The following is a 20,464-nucleotide window of genomic DNA, read 5'->3' on the forward strand; positions in this document are numbered from 1 at the left end:
GACCAAAGTGAGTCAGGCGTGCGTGTGTGTGTCACACAGCCAAACCTGAGGGCAGGCTTCCACGTGCTCTTCTCAAAACCACTGGGATTCACACATCCAGGAGGCTAAAATAAAGCGACCTCTTACAATTCTTTAAAGGTGCTATTTTTAGAATTGTGTCATTTATTTACTGTAGTCCTAACACAGAATTAGGGACAATTAACATACCTTCTGCGACACCCTTTATGTCTAGCACGTTTGAGGAGATCGAAAACTGGATCCGAGTAGACGTTCTGCTCTTTCAGGCTTGAACTCGTCCGTGCTCGAGAGACTTTTGAACGGTCTTTGCGTGTGTATCATTTCCCCACCTCCAACGCTGAACCCCCCCCCCCATCCGTCCTGAGAGGCACGGGTGGGGGACGCTGAGGGCGAGGGCGAGGGTGCTGGGTTGCCAGCCGGGAGAGCGGCCTGAGGTCAGGGCCCTGTCCTGCCTGCAGCCTGTGGTGTAGCCTTGTCCTCAGAGACAACCCAGCATCTTCAGCGCCCATTTTTATTACTTTCCAGCATTTGAGGGCTCACCTGTGTATCGTAGAAATACTATTTGAAGCTAAAACAATGATCTGTTTACAGACATCTGATAGAACTCCAAGTCAATTGTGTCACTTCAGGAAGTACATTGTCAGGCTCCTCTCAAACCGCACACTGAAGAAGAAACCCAAACCGCCAGGCCGAAGACGCGTCCTTGTCTGTTCTTGTTGTTGACGGAGCGGACAGAACAGCGCTTCCTGGCGTCTCCTGACTGTGCACAGATTAGCAGGATGGTAAACGATGGAGCCTTACGAGATGTTGATTCAGAGCGTAAGAAGTGGAAGGACGGTGTCTAGCTCATGAAGAGGGAGAGAAACACGAGTGGCAGGAAGAAAGTCTGGTCCTTAATGCCCTTTGGCCTAGTTAAAATATGTGCCTTTTTGGTGTGTTTCGTTCATCACTACAAGGTAAAAAGGAAACGCTTCAATTCAGGTCTTTAAAAAAGTTCATTTATTGAAATTCACATGTGTAACAGGATACAAATGAGATTTATCAGAACACAGTTAACTTCAAGCCATTTCTGCAAACATAACTGCAGGAGGTCTCCTGGTCCGGCGCGGGGCCTGGCCGCACGGGCACCGCTGGGCAGTAGACGCGGCTGACCTGGCCGCCTGCTGCCGTCCGGGGCGCCGGCCACCGGGAAGGTCGTGGTGCTCTGTGGCATCTCACGAACAAATCAGATGAATGTAAATATCTCTTTGTAAACCATTTATTTCACTCTGTTTCATCCAGGTCAGCAATCAGATTGTGGCATGCTGGGTAACTGGAAAAAAATGATAATAAAAAGTAAGTTTAAATAGATCACGTTCTTCACTGTGATTTGTCTTCTCGCTGGTGCAGGTGCCTCTTCTAAGGAGGAAGACATTCTTTTGCTAAAAATAGAGAAATTGTACGTGACCAACTGCACGAAAATCTTGTTACTCCCCCTGACCTTGGATCACAGCCCCTGTCAGACAGGAACTGAAGGGAACCCATTTCGTTTTACGGCCTTAAATCTGAACACATCTGTACTGCAGGCATCGGTCTGTCTTGGGAGTAAGGCAGTCCGATGACGGGACGTGGCTGGAGGGCCACCACCTCTCTGCCCAGGAAAGGAGACCCTGATTCATGCCAGAATCTGTTTACTGAGAACTGCTCAGACATTACAGCTGGTAAAGCAGAACAAAAAACAGGATGTAGGCCGAGTGTCCCTAAGAAATTCCTAGTAAAATCAAAACGAGCTAAAACCTCCAAATTTCCAGCTGCAGACAATCTATTATCACGCACACACCCGCTTTTTCCCCCATGGAAACCACCTCCCACGCACTGGAAGAGGGAATTGGGTGTATCTGGCCTTAGTTTTGAGCAGGAATAAATGTTTCAAAGCTAGCTCCTGAAAGTCGGGTTGAGAGAGGCACAAGTTAGGGACGCGGAGAAGCCTCTCCTCTGCCCTGGCCGGCGACGGGGCCGCTCAGGTTAGCTTAAACCATGTCCGGAAGTGGTGCCAGAAACCACTGCACGTGGTTCCGCTCCACAGAACAGGGCACACCCACCCTGCACCACGTGGGAAGATGAGTTAGGCAGTCCTTGACCTCGAGGAGTGAGGTCCCTAGGAGGGCAGGCAGTCTGGTCTGTGTGGCTGGAAACCATCTTCCAGAAAGACAGACCCGTGGGCCTCAGGCTCTGCACGCCCTCTGCATTCTCAGATTTCCTGAGCTAGAATCAGGGTGGGGGGGCTCCTGAGAACCCAGTTTCGGTCACAATTACTCGAGGGTTTCCGAGACAGGACAGTGAGGGAAAGACCACAATTCACGCATGAGCAATAGGAAAATCTGCCTGTCACCTCTTTCGAAAAATGCAGAAAGGTAATGTGTACGTGTCAGGTAGGTTTCTCAGCATGTGTGACACTGATGATGCCTTTCCAGGGAGCAAGTCTGTGAGGAGACGGGGAATTAGAATGTCATGTGTGCGGCCCACCTGGCTCTGTACACAGGGCGGGGGCCGCGGCATGGTGAGGAAGCACTCAGTATGTGTGTGCAGCCCTGGGTGGGGGGGCTGGGGCTCAGGGGCCCTCTTCCTTAGGGCCCCGGGGGGCTTCTGGGCTCTCCAGAGCAGGCCAGCAGGAGTCCACTGCCCCAGAGCCCTTGCAGAAAGGGCTCCTTTCCACCCCCAGCGACACACTCAGCCCGAGGGCTGCCACCAACTCAGTGGACCATCACGCGGGGTCTCCATCCAGACCTGATGCTGTCCAGTCTGGACGGAGCTGACCTGGTGTGGCACCACCCAGGGACTGCGGGCTGCGGGCCGGGCGCTTCCTAACTTCAGAGACTCCAGGAACGTCTCTGAGTGCAAGGATAAGCAGAAACCACGACAGGCATATCGCAAATGGAGTGGAACTTGGGGTAGAAGACACACGCCCGCGACACGCACAGTAGAGTAGCAGTTAAGACCTGAAGTAGAAAGGAAAGGTGTCGCGGGAATTTTTTTAAACCAAGCTCCAGGAAACTGGCACCTCTCGTTATGAGTCTTCCTAGTGCCTGTGCCCCAGGCCCATCTAGTAACTTCCTGCCCGACTCGTCCCCTCTTGGCACTCGGGCCTCTGCCTGGGAACCGGCCACCATGGCCCCGTGGGGCCCTGTCGGAGCAGATGTGAGGTCCCCGACGTGAACGGTCTCTCTCCCTGGAGCAAATCGCCTGTCACTATTTCTTCGCTGGTTTGGTATTTTATTTGGTCCTGATGCAAAGCCTGTCCTGACTTTCCCATTATGGTGCTTGCCTTTCACTCTCCATCCCCAGTGCCCACGGCTGCCCTGCCCATGGCAAGCATTCAGTAAATATCAGAATGACTAATTCAGCCGATGACATCACCATTCAGTCTCTAATTCCCCACTCAAGTGTCACCCTCAGTTTGCTGGATCTTCAGTAAAGAACAGTTCTCGGTACCTCCCCCATCCCGCGGCATGTCCAGAGATCGAGAAGCATTAGTTACTGCCCAAATCCTGCTCGTCTGCCATCACCTCCTAGGGAGATTAGCCTTGCTGACTTCCAGAAAGCTGGGTCCGTGGTCCTCACCACCACGATCCGGGTCTGGCTGTAAGGGACAATGAGGATGCACATGCCCGTGGGACATTAGCTGGCTCCAACTGTGGCTTGAGCCCTCGGCCACCTTCTCCCAGACCTCTGCGTCTCAACTTGTCACCAAGGCCCCTTGCCGTGGCATGCCTGGGCGGTGTGGCCACATCGGCCGTGTCCATGGCTGCCCTCCAAGACAGAGGAAGGCCCACAGGGTACCCTGGCACCTGCTCTTCTAGAACACTGTCCACAGATGACATAAACGCTCCCCCCTCCCCCGTCTACATGCCTGCTACTGCTAGCCCATTTCCTTTGTTCTCATTTTAAATCCTACGAGAGCCTTCTCTCCATAAACCCTGACCTTTGTGTTTATTTCTGAAGTTTTGACTTTAAAAATTAATGAGTCTCTCTCTGGGTGACTTGAATTGTTCCCCAGGCAACCACGCCGTGGGGTTGAGCAGAGCCTTTTCTGCCGCCTTGTTCCCAAGCCTGTGACCCGGGAAGCACACAGCCCACCTCATCCCTGCTCACAGAACGGGCCTGCTCAGCCTCAGCCCGGCCCAACTTTCCCTGTGCATCCCTTCTCTGGACTCCACCTCTCACTAGTGGCCCCCCCCCCCCACCAGCCTCACTCATTTTCACATTTTCTGTGTCAGTGTGGCCAGGTCAAAAAACGGTCCTGTTTGGGGAGCCTGGGTGGCTCAGTCGGGTAAGTGTCCGACTTGGGTTCAGGTCGTGATCTGACGGTTCGTGAGTTCGAGCCTGCATCGGACTGCCTGTCGGCACAGAGCCAACTTAAGACCTTCTGTCCCTCTCTCTTTGCCTGCCCCTGCTCTCTCTCAAAAATACACATTAAAAAAAAAAAAAAAAAAAAAAGTCCTGTTTCTTGTGCCTCTGGCAAGAAAGCATCTATTTTTAGCCAGAGAGAGGAGAGTCCGTTCCCCACCTCTAGCTGGGGGCATTTTAGAGCCTTGTCCTGAGGTCCAGAGAAGCCACCAGTACCTACTGCTGGAGAGCCAGGGCCCGACTGCAGGCTCTGCCCCGGGAGAGTCGGATGGACACCCACCCCCTCCATGCAGCCTGCGGCCCAGGGCCTGAATACCACTTTCTCGAGAAGTTTTTTCCCAGTTCCGTGCACTTCATCTCTCTGGGCCTGATTTTTCTGTCTGGACAGAAAGGATGCCGAATGATTGATCCAGTGGCCCTGTCTTGCCAACCGTGATCTCTGCCAACCCGGCCGGCTTCACGGTCACCTGTGTGGGAGCCGGGTGATGGGGGGGGGGGGGCTGCCTCTTCAAGGGAAGCTGGTTCTGTTATTAAGGTTTTCTGTTTGTTTTTTGGTTTTGGTTTTGCTTTTGAGCAGGACCCGAGTGATATGAAAGCTAAACATTTTACCCCAAGTGGTACAGAGCTGAGATTTGAACCTCGGCAGCTGGACCTCGAAGTCCGGGCCTGTTAATGCTCTTGTGACCTGCCCAGCGAAGCAGCGCAGAAGCCACCAGGTGTGCTGTCTGTGGGATCAAGTAGAAGTCAGATCTGGGAGGCCAGCTGGCACTCACAAGCCACGTGAGCTGTGGGAGGCCACCGATTTGCTCAGGAGGAGGGTGCCCTCACCAGTCCTCTGCAGAACGTCGTGGAACGTGGCCGGGAGGGCCACAGAGGCGAGCCTTCCCCCAACCCACGGGGCCCTCGATGGACTGCCTCCAGGTCAGCAGAGTCCAGCAAAGTGACCCCAACCCTGCCTCGTCCCCCGGCTCCGGCACCCCAGAACCCGGTGGTCGGCAGCTCCAAAGCCGGGTCGCCCGCACACCGGGCAGTCCGCCGAGCCCCTGACAATGACAGGCCTGTGCAGGCAGAGGTCAGAGTCACGGCTTCCCTAGACCACCGGCCTGGCTCTCTGCCTCTGGGCCCCACAGAGGGAAGGGGCTGTAGAAGCCAGAGAAAGGAAAAGGTAGAGGCAGGAAGACCTTCCTTGCAGAATGGAGGTGGGCCGAGGAGGAATCCTTGGCCTTCCGGAAAACAGCATCTCAAGCTGGGCCTGGGACGCGTGGCATGGCAGGGTGGGGAACCGGGGAGCCCGGTGCGTTGGCCGCAGGGGTCAGACCGCCAGGACGCCCCTCCCCTCTCCAGAGCTCCGACGACACAGGAGTCCCATGCCTCGTGCCGTCCGACTTTGTCATCTTCCAGCTTCCTGGAATCCCGCAAGTCATGAGAACTTTCTTTGCACATGGGCAGGTGTCTGTGTTTTATAGGAACCATGTTTCCATGGTAAATAGACTTTAAGAATTCCCAAAGGACAGACAGTGTCACCAACAGCAGAGAGTGGAGCCTCTGGCTGCCTCGTGTTTGAAAGCGTTAGAAATAAAGACAACACTGACATTTGGGGTTGTAATGTGACGGAACTGCAGTCTTTTAAAGGCAAGAACCACTTCTCTCTGCTCCATGTAATATTCAGTGTTTTGTTCACTTGTCTGATTGGATTAAAATATTTAGCTCCCTTTAAAATCTTGATTGTGAATTTCTATCGCAAAATGTACTGACTCAGGAAGCAATAAGTGGAGCAAGCGTGTCTGCAGCAGCAGAAAATTCGATTTATTTTTCTTCCATGCGTCCTACTCCGACATTCACTCATGGACAAAGTGAGCTGTTAACGGAATAGCAGGTCTGTCTTCAGTGAAGCCTTATGTGCTTTTCAACATTAATCACACGTGGGCCTTCAGTGAAAACAAGAATAAAAAACAAAAAAACAAAACGGAAGTTAAACTCGGTGATTTGAGTTGCTTGGGGAAGTTTCCCCGAGGGTCGCAAGACCCGTATGTCAGAAACAGACACCGGGGTCTCGTGTCACTCTTGAAAAACACTCAGGCAGCAGGGAGTTAATGACATTTTAGCTGCATATGTTCAAGTGTATTTAAAAAAATATGCAAGTCACTTTGGTTGACAGTGTCTTGTACACAGTTTTGAAAGAATCAGGGCAAACTTTAACAGAGTCAGTTTTTATTTGAAAAATATTTTCTGGGAATGTATCAGTGTTTATTTTTGAGACTGACAATTCGGGTGAAAATCAGGATAAAAACAAAAAAACAACAATTTGGTTGAAATCAAATTGTTTGTTTTCATCTATTTAGAATTCTTTCCAAAAAAATCTTGGTTCAGGAGGAGGCTTTTTTAATTTATTTTATTCAGTGTATTTGCTGTTCTATCCAGGCACCATCTGTCCTGCAGGTAGCTAACTCCAGGAGGACACCCACGTGAGCCGGGCGAAGCCCCCAGGACTGGGGAAGGACCCCCGCCATCCCACACACACCCTCCGGGTCCCATCCTGGGCAAGCCGCGGGCACCCCCTCCTCAGCTGGACCCCAGCCTGGCAGCCCTGGGCCATGCTGACATTTCTGAGGCCATCCTGCCCTTGCCTCAGGTCAACAAAGGGGCCTCACCCTGCCCCTCATCTGGGTTCAGCCCTCTTGCTTGGGTCCTTTGGTGGAACGAGATAATGTCCATGATTCTGAATATAACCACATATGGCTGCTAGATCCGTGCACAAGTTCAAATCAGAGTAGAAAGTCAATTCACTGCCAGGAATACTCCAAAGTCACAGGGCCAACTGATTAATCACCGATAAGTCAGTCTCAGGATGCGTCCTGCGCACAAGCGCCTCAACTGCAGGGACGCAGGGAGCCCCCTGAGCACTGAGGATGGAGCCCTACAGGTCGTGCATGGCAGAGGTGGCAGGGACCAGAAAACACAAATCTGCTGAACCCCGAGTTGTTGCCCAATGAGTATATAAACAAACTCCTGGCGTATAAAACCATCCTCTAAATGGACAATCCTCCCCAAGAAAAGACTCTAATTTTCTCACTAGCTGGCATCTCCCTCCCTGGCCAGATGTTAGAGCCCCGGGCACTGGGTCACAGACCACCAACCCTGGTCCCAGCTGCCCACCCCTGGGGCCCAGCTTCCTCATCCGGACATCACCCCCATGCCACCGCTACTACGGTCTCTCTCCCCCCAGAAGAGGTGGGAGGGCATATGCCCAGCCTCGCCCGTAACGAAGCCACTCGCTGTACCTGGGGAGACGATATGGGGCCCTGTTTACAGTCAGGCTGGGTGACCGTCTTCAGGCTCTGTTTCTCCACACTGACCAGCACAGCCATTTCAAGACATTTTAACAAAAGCCCTTTGCTAGGGGTGCCTGAGTGGCTCAGTCGGTTAAACATCCAGACCTCGGCTCAGGTCATCATCTCGAGGTTCATGAGTTCGAGCCTGATTTCGTGGTTCGTGAGTTCAAGCCCCGCATCGGGCTCTGTGCTGATAGCTCGGAGCCTGGAGCCTGCTTCAGATTCTGTGTCTCCCTCTCTCTCTCTCTCTCTCTCTCTCTGCCCCTCCCCCACTTATAATCTCTCTCTCTCTCTCCCTCTCTCTCTCAAACATTAAAAAAAAACTTTAAGCCATTTTCTAGAAGTCCCCCACCTGCAGAGTGAGGCAGGAGAGTAATCAAGTCTACGTTTTTAGTCACACTAAGATCAAGGCAGATTAGTGGTCAGCACCCTGTGCCCCGTACTCCGCACTAGACTGGCTCCCTGCACCATAGCAGCGTCTGAGGGGAAGATGGGAATCCTCATGGGTAGAAATGTCACTGCAGCCTGGTTACGACTGTGACCAGCTCCCTCTGCAGACACTGTCCATGTTCCAGAAGTTAAGCAGAAGTGATTTAGGATACTAGAGCCTTTTAAACAGGCTTAGCTGTTTCCTGTCAGAGGCCACAGGCCAACCCGAGCCCTGTCACCTGCTCCAGGGCCCAGGACTCAGTACATGGGAGCAGATCAGAGGGATGGGACTCAGCTTCGGGGTGGCCAGGAAATCTCCATTCTCTTTGGGGTTCTGGGTGGACAGAGATTTTTAGAGTGTGACATACAAAATTAAGTCATTATGCTTAAGTTATCCAGGCTGAGAAAATGGAAGCCTTTAGCAAAGCCATCTCCAACCCAGAGATGAACCAGTCTCTCCAGGAAGACAGGAACTGTGGCCGAACCCTCCAGAACCGTCAGCAGGCAGTGTCCTCTGATGTCCCTGCTGGGGGCACACAGCGGCCTTGTTCACGTCAAGGCTGGGAGGCTAACCTCACAATTCCAGCTTACTCCATGGCTCAAGTGGGTCTAATGCCACACTTGGGTAGAAAGAGTAAGCCTTCGGCTTAGATATTCAGCAGAGAGCTTGCAAAACTGGACCCCTGCCTCTTCTTTGAACACTAGTGTTTGCTACCGAAAGCCAGGACTCCCTCTATGAAATTCCTTTTGTCATGTTCATATTAAAATAACTCCAAATGCACTCTGTGAATCTGAAAGACCCCTTTAGAGATGAGCCAGATGGCTGGTATCAGATAACTCAGGACGGTCAAAGCATCTCTGTTGCTTCAGCCAAAAGAAGAAAGACCAGCTCGGTTTTCTGAGAATTTTTTGAGGTTTGGGTTGTTTGGTTTGTTTTGTTTTTTTTTTTTTTTTTAATGCATTTTATGAAAATTTTGCAATCCATTTGGTAATTAGGTTTTTGAAGCCCTGGAAGAGGTTTCTAAGCATTGATGGTCCATGTTAAGATCTGAGTGGTTGTAAGGTAGGCAGATGGGGAGTTAAAAGGGAAACCCTACCCGGTAACGATCCGGTCCAGAAGCTGCCATGTGCTCGGAGCTTGTACAGAACACTCCCCACAATGTGCGTCCTGAAGTGGCTCTTGGCTTCTAGAGCCAAAGGATTCACTCCTGCTAGGAGTCCCTGTTCCTCCGCCGCGTGTGGCGGGAGCCCCATCACCTGCCTGACAGCCAGTGGCCTCGACCCTTGGCTGGTGCCACACAGGGCCTCCTGTGGGACTCACCCAGACAGTTAGGTTGGGCCCAGCTCAGCGTGGGGGGGAGGGGGGCAGGAAGGGCCTGAGCACGTCTGAGAAGCGCGGGGAGCAGTGGGCACAGCGCTGCCAGCCCCCTCCCTGGCTGTCCCTGGGCTTCTTCTGGGCCTTCTCCAGTCTTGGGAAGGGAGGGGAAGGGGAAAGCCTTGACGTTTCTTGGACCTACTATGTGCAAGAGGTTCTGCCGTGCACCTCAGGGCTGCACTCACTGAACACTTCTGACATCCCTTTTGAGTCAGGCTGATGTGACACACACCCCCCGCCCCCCACCCCATCCCCGGCACACGTGGAAACAGACTCAGAAGAGACTCCAGTGACTTGTTCTGAGCCTCACAACACTGGCACAGTCTGGAATCCTGCTCTGTTCTTTCTGCCTCCAATCACTTGAGAGGTTCTCAGACCTCCGTGTCCCTCAGAATCACCCAACCAGCTGCTTAAAATGCAGATGCCTAGGCCCTGCTCCCAGAGATCCTGCCTTGGCCTGTGTGAACCGGGCCCCAGGACCCATGCTCCTCACACTTTTCTGTTTGCAAACCTCCTGGACTGTGGCATGAGGTGTGACAGAGTCAGCGGCACGGGGAGCAGAGTGGCCGGGCGGGTCCCCAGCCCCAGGCCTTGGAGGTGTTCACCTGCTACCTTGGAGAAATGAGTCCTTAGAGAGGGACTGCCTGTGCTGAGTGGGAAAATTCACTCAGAGGAGAGCGGCTCCCCGCTACCCACTGGGCACATGGTTATTCTGAAAGAATTACGAGAGACAGTTTCCCATCCTTTTCATCTCCAGATACATTCTTCCCGTTAATCATCTATCCCAAGCACTCACTGTGTGGCGTCCCTGGGCCCTCACAGAGCACCTGGCTGCAATCCTAATTCAAGGCTAAGACCAGGGCCAGCCCACAGGCCACCCCACTATCCTAACAAATTGCTCGATGGGGCAAAAAGTACAGCTTGTCTGACAGGAAGAGAACCAATTTAGGAGAGAAAGGTCTCATACCACATCCCAAGTTCACCTGGCTGTTCCCTTTCCCCACCATCCCTTCTGGTGGCCCCAGAGCTAACCTCAACAGGGAGGTCCTGGGCTGTGGAGTCAGCCTCTGGTAGGACACTGGTAGTGTCCTACTTGCTAGCTGGGCAGGCTTGCTGGAGCCTCAGTTTCCCTATCTACGAAATGGAGGCACAATCAATCTCGCAGGCTCGTTCAAGGGCACGTTCTGTATTGCAGCGCAGCCAGGCCGCCCGCAAACACTCAGAATCTTCGCTCAGTCACCAGGCACCTGACCTGGGACAGGACTCCTGCATTCTGCTCACAGCGGCCCCCTAGCCAGCGGCATCTCTTTCCTCACCTGATTCAAAGCAAACGCATCCTCCCTCCGGGGGCAGCCCGAAGCCGCCACCTCCAGAATGCTCACCACCCTCCCCACCCTTCCACCACCAGCACCCCTGGGCAGTGGTGTCTGTGGCCTGCTGGGTCTGTTCTCTCACACAGACTGTAGCTCTCCGAAGGGGGCAGGCCCATGACCCACACGTCTCTGTCCCCCCCTCCCCTCACCCCCCCCCCCCCGCCCCGTGCCCATCACAGTCTTCAGGAACTACCTCCCCCCCACCCCCACCCCGCCCCGGGTTACTAATGGACCAATGTGATCACTGGGCATTTCACCTGTAAAGATGCAACACTGAAGAAAGGGAGGAGAAAAAGCCCTGCATGCGGATTCTGCGGTGTTCTCTGGCCGGTGAGCCAGCCCGGAGGACTCCCGCCCCCGTGCTGGGTTTGCACAGTACCTGGGATCTCAGACGCCCCGCCTCTTCCTGCAGACTCTGTCTCTCCAGCAGAAGCTGATTCTGCTTGTTGAGAAGCTGCACCAGCTGAAGGGCCGTGGCCTGGCTGTGCTTGTCCAGCTGCTTCAGCCTGCAGAGAAATCCGCCGCAGAGTTAGGGCCCGGGGGCAAGAGGTGTCAGAGAGCAAGGGGGACCGTGCCCAACTTCAGCCCTCCGGCGTGTTCCATGGCTGCCTGTGTCTGCCGTGAGCTCCGGACGGTGAACCGGGAGCTGTAAGCCTAGGGCGACCCTGAGGGGGGAGGCCGTGGCTAGCTAGCAGTGGGCTAAGTGGAACGGAATCGTATCAAATGTGAACCGGCATTAAGAGCCTTTGCAACGGAGTTGTCAATTAGGAAACACACAGACGAGTCGGAGAAGTGGAAGAAGAACTGAAAGCGTACACTCACCAGGGTCAAAGATGAGGGGCCTAAATGCCTCCATTGTTCAGCTGGAGACGTTGCTGGCAGGCTGGAGCAGACAGCCCGCCCTGGCTGGGCAAGTGGGCGAGGGACAGCAGAAACACTGAACTAAGGGTTTTCCATTATTAATCACTCAGTCAATCACGAGCTCCGGCATCGCTGACCAGATGTCTTTAAAGATCCTAAATTTGTCATTCTGCTGATGGGCCCTCCTCTCCAGACTTGCTAATTCACTCAAACTATTATCCTCATTTGTCCACAGACGGCTTCCTACAGCCAGTAGCACGCTCGCCCCTGGGAATGTAGGCTTTGGATTAAATTTAGAGTTGCATAACTACCCACAACTGTTCTGGAAAGAAGCTGGATGTGTCATGCGCCCTTCCTCACAGACTTCACCCACTAAAGCGCCAACGGTGAAATTAACTTGTATTTTCACAAGAAAGGGGTTTTCAAAGCTCAAGATGCATTTCAAACTCCAAGCTACATGTCCAACACTGAGTCAGTGACCTCTCCGAATCTGCAGACACCGGCGTCGGGGCACCCCCTTGGCCTTCCTGCGGGTCTAGGGAGCTCTGAGCACAACCAAGGGGTGGGAGGGCGCCCTCGCCAGCAGCGAGGCAGCAACTGGGAGGTGGTACAACTACACTCCAGGAAACCTAACGACTTTCTAGTATTACTGGCACTCTCCCGGATGCCTGTGCCACGTGCAACCCTGTCCATTTCCGTTTCCGAGACGGCACCTACCTACCGCCCGCCCTTCTCAACCTCGGATGGATTTGGGGGCACCTTCGTTCAAGCCGCCCCTGACAGCACACTTGCCGCCCCAGTGCCCACCCCGGTTCCCTCCTCTTCACACACCGCGGGCTACTTCCCACACCGGCAAGTGCGACGGGTAGCCGGGAGCGAGCGGGAAACCGAGAGACACCGGTGGGCGCCCAGGCAGCAGGGCGCATGCTCACAAAGCCCGCCCCGCCCCCCCCTGCGCTGGAGACCGACGTCTGGCCCCGCCCACAGGCCCATGCCCCGCCCACCGGCCTCCAGCCTTCTGCGGGTTCTGGAGAAAGAGCAAGAAGAGCCAAGGGCAGAGCTTAGTTCTTTCCTCCTTAGTTCCTTCCTGAGCCTGTAGCTGTTCCGGGCCAGGGTCAGCTGCTCCAGCCCAGATCGGCTTCCCAGGTCCCCGGAACCGAACACAAGGATCTTCCATCCAAGTGTGAGTGCTTTCCTGCTCCTGTTCTGTATACACAGTAATGCCCCCGGCCCCTGTTACCCTTCCTCCGATCGTGGTGCAGCCAGGGCACCTGGGGCTTTGGGAAGCCCGCTCTGTCCCCACCGCCACTGTCACACAGAGACAGTTTCTTCAGAGAGCAGCCTCAAAACCACCCCACTGGCGTCAGACCAAACAGGAGTTTCCCTGCGTTGCGACCTGGACCGGGCGCAGCTGGGGGAGGCAAGGGCATCCCAGGGCGGCCTAGAAGCCGGGCCAGTGGGCTGGGGGCGGGGGTGGGGGGTGAGCGCCAGGCAGGGGCATTCTGCCGGGGCTGAGCCACCGACAGATGCAGGCAGCCACCACTCATTTGAGCAGCTACTCTGCTGTCCAGCACCGGAGTGGGTCCCGGAGATGATGCAGAGAGGAGGAGAGCAGCCTTTTTCCTTGAGAAGCACACAATCTAACACTTGGATGTTTGAATCAGGCGAAAAGCATCATTGTTAGCAGCTGAGCTGTCTAAACCCTTGGGTGGCTTTCCCCCTCCAATCAAGTCCTGGGTGTGGAGACAGCCACAGGCCAAGAGTTAGCGAGGTAGTAACCCACTGGCTTCATGCTCGCTGGAAACAAATGTAACAGAAACATGTGATAAATAGATGACACCATTAAGGCTTAAAGGCAACAAGGCGCCAAGAATGGCCTTTCTCCATGTGGTCCCTTGCCCTGTGCTTTGATCAAATGGGAAAACAGTCCTATGGACTGATGGCCTCAGTATGTGTTTTTGGGCTCCTGGAAAGAGGTGGCTGCCTGATCCAGAGCTCCGGGCTGAGCCAAACCCTGCTCTCATCGCACAAAATACCGGCCATGGGCTAGCCACACTGGCTTACAGCCAGAATCGGGCCCAGTTCCTGCCTAGACTCTCCCCCTTTGGAGCCCCCCGGAACCTAAATCAGGCTCTGTTGGCAGCGTTTTGCAAACCGTAGGCTTCGGATCCCTGCGGCAATTACCTAAGGGCGCCCAGGCCCCACCCGGCCTGGCTGAATCCAGTCCCTGGGTGTGAACTGGGCATCAGAGCAGGAAACTGCTGCCTGGGTTGTGCAGCAGAAGGACCACCAATCTGGGGAGTAAGGGCCTCGGGAGGGCCAGGTCCTCCCTCAACGAGGCTGAAGCCCCCACTAGCTTTGTGGCTGGAACCGACTTGAACACTCCACGCAGTCAACCTTGGGGTGCTTTTCTCCCTTTAAAAGACGTGTTGTTCGGGGTCAGCCTCTATTATGGCACTCCACGTGCAGCAACAAAGGCAATCACAAGCTCAGAAAAGGTCAAAACCACAATAACAACAAACCCAGACCCACATGTGTTAAAAGGGTGACAGAAAGAAAGAGAGAGAGAAAGAAAGAAAGAAACCTACCTAGATTTTAGATAAAAGGGATTTTGTTACGGAAATCTATTTCAGTAGCAGTTCTCTCAAGGCCTATTAGGAATATTGGGAGGACCTTGTTTTTACAATGAAAAGTTATTTTGGGGGACAGCCTTCCCCAAACACCACACAACCCTGCCTGTACTCTGTTCATGGATGTTCCATTACTCAGTTAGAAGAGATACCTTGGGGTGTCCTAGGACACAAAAGTTGTATTTTCCACACTGGTTGTTGCTCTCACTTTTGTCCTTCTAAGTGCCCGTGTTCAGCTGCCACCACTGACAACAGCTAATGTTAACTGAGCCGTGTGCTTATTCCTCCACGGTGATGATCTCATTAAAAGGTAGGTGCTAGCTTCCCATTTTACAGATGAGAAACTGAAGCTACGAGGTTCGATTAACTTGCACAAAGCCATACAAAAGTGGTCGAGCTTGGAGGCACGTTTAGGCAGTGCCTGAGTGTTTTTGTTTTTGTTGTGTATTTATTTACTTTGAGAGAGACAGGGAGACAGAAAAATCACAAGCAGGCTCCAAGCTGTCAGCGCAGAGCCCAATGTGGGGCTCAATCCCACGGACCGTGGGATCATGACCTGAACTGAAATCAAGAGTCGGGCGCTTAACCGATGGAGCCGCCCAGGTGGCCCAGTGCCCTGGTGTCCTTAAGTATTGTTAATGGATGGTTGATTCATGGAGTTAATTCAGGGAACCAGCCAACCCTTGGCAAGCATCTTAAGTGTGGAGTACTAAGGTAGATACTGGGAATACATCAATAATCACAAGGGGTCCCTGCCTTCAGAGGGCCAATTCCGGAGAGACCAGCTGGACAATGAAAAGGTGCTGTCCTGAAAGCGGGGCCGGTGAAAGCAGGAAAGCGAGTGGTCACCGGGCAAGTGAGGGGTAGAGGAGGCTTGTGCCCATCAAGGAAAACAGACCAGCATCTTTTGAGCACCAGCTACGTGCCAGGCGCTGCACTAAGTGCTTGCAACAACCCCGCGGGCAGAAACTCATTATCCCCACTTTAAGAATGAGGAAACCCAGGCACAGAAAGATACACGGCTGGTTCGAGCCACTCAGCCAGTATGTCAGGACGTGAAGAGAATGGGGGTGTCTGGGAGGGGCAGGGAGCCCCCCATGAGAAGAGAGGCTGCAAAGGCCATGCTGTCTGGAACTGTGAGCTGGGCGGTGTGGCTGGCCCACAGTCTGCAGGCTGCTCACAGGGGTAAGGCTGGTCCCAGCCAGCTCTGCAGCCAAACTAACAGATACGGACCTGGTCGTCCACACAATGGTGGTGTCCTTCCCCGGGAAAGAGAGGATGGGAGGAAGGGCAGGCCTGGGGTGGGAGTTCTGGGGCCAGGGTGAGGCACCTGTGAGACACCCACCCACCCAGCAGTTGGGGCCCGGCACCTGGGACAGCTCTGGCTGGATCTCCGGTTGTGCTGGCCAAACCTGCTGAGAGGCGAGGCCATGAACTTGGGGCAAGATTCACCCAGGGAAGCCTGGCAGAGACTTTCACGTTTGTTAAAAATACAGGTATTGGGTGGCTCAGTCGGTTAAGCGTCTGACTCTTGATTTTGGCTCAGGTCATGAGCTCATGGTTTGTGGGTTCCAGCCCCATGTGGGGCTCTGCACTGACAGCACACTGCCTCCTTGGGATTCTCTCTCCCTCCCCCTCTCTCAAAATAAATAAGCCCCCTATGAGCTTCCTGGCTAAGCACACTTACAGCAGTGAGGGAGCAGGGCCAGGGCAGGGCCTTGGGGATCAGCCACATTTTACAGGCTAGCAGAGGACACGGAGCCAGCAAGCCATAGCAAGCCATGGGGACAGAAGACGGGGAGGGAGGTGGGGAGCCAGGAGAGGAGACCTGGAGCTTAGGCGAAAAGGGGCTTTCTGGGAGGAAGTGGGGGGGTCTTTGTGTGAGATGCCACTTGGCTGTGGAACACGCTGTGGACGCGGCTGCCTGCCCTATCAGCAGGGAGGCGTGGTGGAAGCCTGATTATAAGGATGGAAGAGGGGAGACTATCCTGGAGAGGGGCTTCGCTGAGGGCAAGGGAGCAAGAGGGACGCAGAGGATGGAAGGGGCTCGAGGCAGTGGCCAGAGGACTGCAGGAGAGGAGGGAATTCCCAGGGCAAAGAGAACCAGGCCTCCCAAGGCGGAAAGGCCCCCTCGGCAGAGACTGGGACCCTCCTCCCCGAGGCAAGAGGGCAGAGAGGTGAGCAGAGGAAGCCCCTGCCCAGCAGCCTTCATACTCTGCCTCAGTTAGAGGGCACACGTGTTTGTTGAGAAAAGAAGCCAGGCGACGGCATGGTTGTGGGGGAGCCGGCACCCGAGGGCCGGGCAGAGGGCGCACCTTCTCCCGGAGGCCTGGACACCCTGACTTCCTTCCCCTTTGGATGATCTCGCTCTTCCCGGCCCTGCGGGACTCGTGCACTCCAGCCACCCACACACCCTGCTGCTTTTCCTCATGTTCTTGGCCCTGGAGGTCCCCTGGGCCTGGAACGGGACCCCCCCCCCCCCCCGCCCGCCCGGATCTTCACAGGGCTGAGCATTCTCAACGCTCACGTCTCAGCTTCACGGCCTGAGAGGCTGCAGTTTCTCGTTCCGTCTGGGTCCCCTGTCTTGCGCTGCTTCCTGCACAAGGCACGACGTAACTGGAGGAGGGAGTGGGGCGGCCCTCACCAGGCCTGCTCTGGAGTCTGCCTCGGCAGCAGCCCCTCCGGTGAGAAGGGGCCCCCCCGACAGCCTGCAAGCCACACGCGGGCTCCCCACGCGGACACAGATTTCGGAGCCCGGTTCCTAACTTGTACGTCCACACCCAGTGCCTGCCTCTCATCTCTGGACCGGGCACCCATTCTGCTCCTGCCAGGTGCCCCCGGGACACACTTGGCATCTGCACTGTGCTGTCGTGGCCACTCTGCGCCCCAGGCTGGGCTCTCCATCCTGACGGCCGGGGCCAGACCCGTTTCCTTACGGACCTGCCGGTGCCCAGCCACCGCCACTGGGCAGAAGCGGGCCCGTCGGGGGAGAAGAGCCGTCAACAGGGGCTCGGGCTCGAGGTGCAAAGGCTCCGGGGAGGTACAGGCGGGTGGGGCCACAGTTGCCATAGGAACAAGCGAGCCTGGGTTTCTGAAGCCCAGGATGCAGATCGGATACGGGTGGCTCGTACCCACGCCGGGCCTGGACGATCCCCTGTGCCACACCCACAGCCATGATCAGAACCAGCATTTTTTTTTTTTTTTTAAATATGCAAGACTTCAGGATAAGATGGAGCAAGTGGTAAAATACAAAACAACTTTATAGAGCTGAGTGGGCTGGGTAAAATATCTTATGCAAAACAGAAGCGGTGCAAGCTGCCAGCTCTGGTCCTGTGCTTCAGACACTCGTTTGCCATGAATACTGTGAAAGCGAGTGAATACATATATTTAAATTTTTTTTATGTTGTATGTGATACATACAAAATATATGCAGTGTATAAATACGCTATGAGGTATAATAACCAAATGAACACTTGTGAACCTGGTACCAACACCATGGGGCTGCTTTGCCATGTGGTTTTCTCCAGGCCGGCCCCCTTCTTCCTCCAGAGGGGGCCGATGTCCCCATAAATGTATGTATGTTCTTGATTAGAGGTTTGAGTTTCGCTCAACAGTTTCACCCAGGAGTTTCCTACCGACTACTGTGGGGTGTTTTTTTGTTTGGGTTTTTTTTTTCCCCCCTTTCTCTTTTTGTGTTGTTTTGCCTTTGGTTTGGGAAGGAGGGCAAATGTCTTTTAACCTAAAATGTTTTCAGACCAGAACCCCTTCCTTTGATCACCCTGGCTACAGTAAAGACGTGCCTCCCCTTCTTAGAGAAGTGTTCTCAAATGCTCAGACCCACAATTTCACAGGGACAGGGGCCTCGTCATGGAAATGAACATTTTTCAACCAACATATGGATGTAAAAAGTGCAAATGCTTGACTGTAAAATATGCAATCACGTCTCTACTGTTCCCAGGGAGTGGTCCCCCTAACAAGAACAAGCAGTAGGTATTACTCTCGTCCGCATCTTCGGGGCCAGGAGAAAAGGGAGGCACAGAAGTCAGTTGTCTGCCCTCCTAACTCGGGCCACCAGCAGGGGTAAGAGCCAGGATGACTGGGTCACAGTGGCCTGCTCCTCGCCGTGCGTGTCTCTCTTGCGGGCGGGCCCACCTCTGGTCGCCTGGCTCGGAGGCCGCCTTGCCACCTCCTCCCTTGCCCTTTCTGTCCACAGGGCTCAGACGCCCAGCTCTGGAGACTGGTTCCTAAACTATCCCCTCTTTCCGCAGCCAGCTGCCCTGGTTACCCCGCTGCGATCCCGTTCTCGGTCGTGGCTTGTCTGCCACTGTCACTGAACTCGGGTTCCCAGAGGACAGGAATGGGGTCTTGTTCATCTCTCCATCTCCAGCACTCAGCAAGGTGCCTGCCATATAGACTGTGCTGGGTAAATACATCAGAATGAACAAACTACTTTCCAATGGACACTATTTATACCAAAGACACCTGTAATTTCTTGTCTGTAGTATAAGCATGCCTTCAGATGTAATAACTTTGAAAGGGCATAAAATATACATTAAATAATTTGAAGTATGCTATCGAAATTCGCCACTAACTTAAAAGATCCCAGAACAGATGCGTGAGTGCCAGCTGTACTTGGATGTTCAGACATGGCTTCAAAATCCTACCACGAACTACCTATTCCGCTGGGGCGAGAGGCTTGGTCTCAGCCAACCTCAGGTTCTCCATTTCTAAAACTGAGAAAACAATAACTCCAGACCTCCTGAATCAGCAACTCCGGGGACGGTGGGGCCCAGCGGTGTATGTTTTCCTAAGCCCTCTGGGTGATTCTGGTACATTCTCAAGGGTAAGAACCACTGGCATGAGATAATTCACAATACTAGACACACATACAACATGAGTTTTGGTGGAGAAAAATTTCTCCCCCTGGCTCCAACTCTGATCCTCAAAACAGCCAACTGTCCAAACGAAAACTATCATGGTCTACTCCCAGGCTTGGACGCCAGTCATAAGTTAAGCAAAGCAACGTGGTCACATTGAGTGTCAGTTTCCTCACATGTGAAATGAGACAAGAAGCTAGAAGCAGGGGTCAGCACACTTCACACCCCCAGGCCACACCCCACCCTGGACCACTGCCTGTTTTTGCACAATCTGCAAGCTCAGGATGCTTTTTCTATTTTCGAATGACAAATTAAAAAAAAAAAAAAAAAAAGAAAAAGAATACTTTGATGTGGACGCTCCATGACATTCACTTTCAGCCCTGAGATACACTGACTGAAACCCAGCTACGCTCCTCCTTCACATATCGTCTATGACCGCTTTGCCCTGTAACAGCCCAGTTGAGGAGCTGCAACTGAGCCCGAAATGTCGACAGCCTGACCCTTTGGAAAGAAAGTTTGGCAGCCACGGGGCTGCAGGATGATAGCCTTCTCTTCCAGCTCCACACGTCCATGGCGCTGTGACCATACAATCTCACTGTGTTCCCATCCTCAAACCCTGCGGTCCGCTCTAGTCCTAATAACACCGGTTGCCCAAGTTGAAGTTTGAAAGCCCAATTACCCTGAAAACTTGCTCTAGGGAGTTAATTTCAGCGACTAAGCCATATTAACTTAAAGTTGTACGCTTTTCTCCAATGCCTGAACGTTGCTCGCCACAGTTTACGTAATCCCATCTCATTAACGTCATACGGTGTCAGCGAGAATAAGCCACGTGCTTAGGCATCTGGAACACATTCCGCCGGTTATCCTCACATAGAACATGAAGGCAGTTTCAATGGCTGCTCTGCCTTTTAATTTCCTTTGCCCAAATCCAACCTGTTCGACAGTGATCGTAATTGAGTCGTTCATTCTAAAGACTGTGCCATTCTGGGGAGAGTTGACCTTTCCAGCAAAGAAAATTTATGTTCCTGCACCCCTTTAATTTTTCATTCTCTTAAATTTCCAATCAGCGTAGGCGGGGGGCAGGCGCTGCTTAGGGGCAGCGATTGAGGGAGAGACCCCTGCTCTTCTCTGCAAAAGGAGCACCTGATGAAGTCATGTGAGAGCTGAGGGGCACCTCAGAGGT

The 20,464-nt window shown here is 53.7% G+C and overlaps 1 protein-coding gene and 1 long non-coding RNA gene across 11 annotated transcripts in view; one reads left to right on the top strand and one right to left on the bottom strand.

The window, feature by feature from the left end:
• Nucleotides 1-994: 994 nt before the first annotated feature.
• The window catches only part of SDCCAG8 (SHH signaling and ciliogenesis regulator SDCCAG8), a 246,891-nt gene continuing 227,421 nt past the window's right edge, over nt 995-20,464 (bottom strand). For 5 of the 10 annotated variants that reach the window (XM_023247420.2, XM_045049307.1, XM_023247417.2 and 2 more), the window contains 3 exons: nt 11,293-11,419; nt 5,014-5,129; nt 995-1,330 (listed from right to left, as the gene is read on the bottom strand). In XM_023247420.2, coding sequence (XP_023103188.2) covers nt 1,282-1,330; nt 5,014-5,129; nt 11,293-11,419 — 292 coding nt within the window. In that variant the 3' untranslated portion in view covers nt 995-1,281. Of the gene's footprint in view, nt 1,331-5,013; nt 5,130-6,189; nt 6,333-11,292; nt 11,420-20,464 lie in introns of those variants that run through there. The other 5 variants (XM_011290841.4, XM_023247418.2, XM_023247419.2 and 2 more) reach the window with 4 other exon arrangements.
• Nucleotides 11,418-18,984, top strand: LOC109495534. The gene is made up of 2 exons (XR_002150976.3): nt 11,418-12,957; nt 18,673-18,984. It is a non-coding gene; the product is annotated as an uncharacterized LOC109495534 (long non-coding RNA).

This window comes from Felis catus, chromosome F1 (assembly GCF_018350175.1).
Source record: "Felis catus isolate Fca126 chromosome F1, F.catus_Fca126_mat1.0, whole genome shotgun sequence".
NCBI lineage: Eukaryota > Metazoa > Chordata > Mammalia > Carnivora > Felidae > Felis > Felis catus.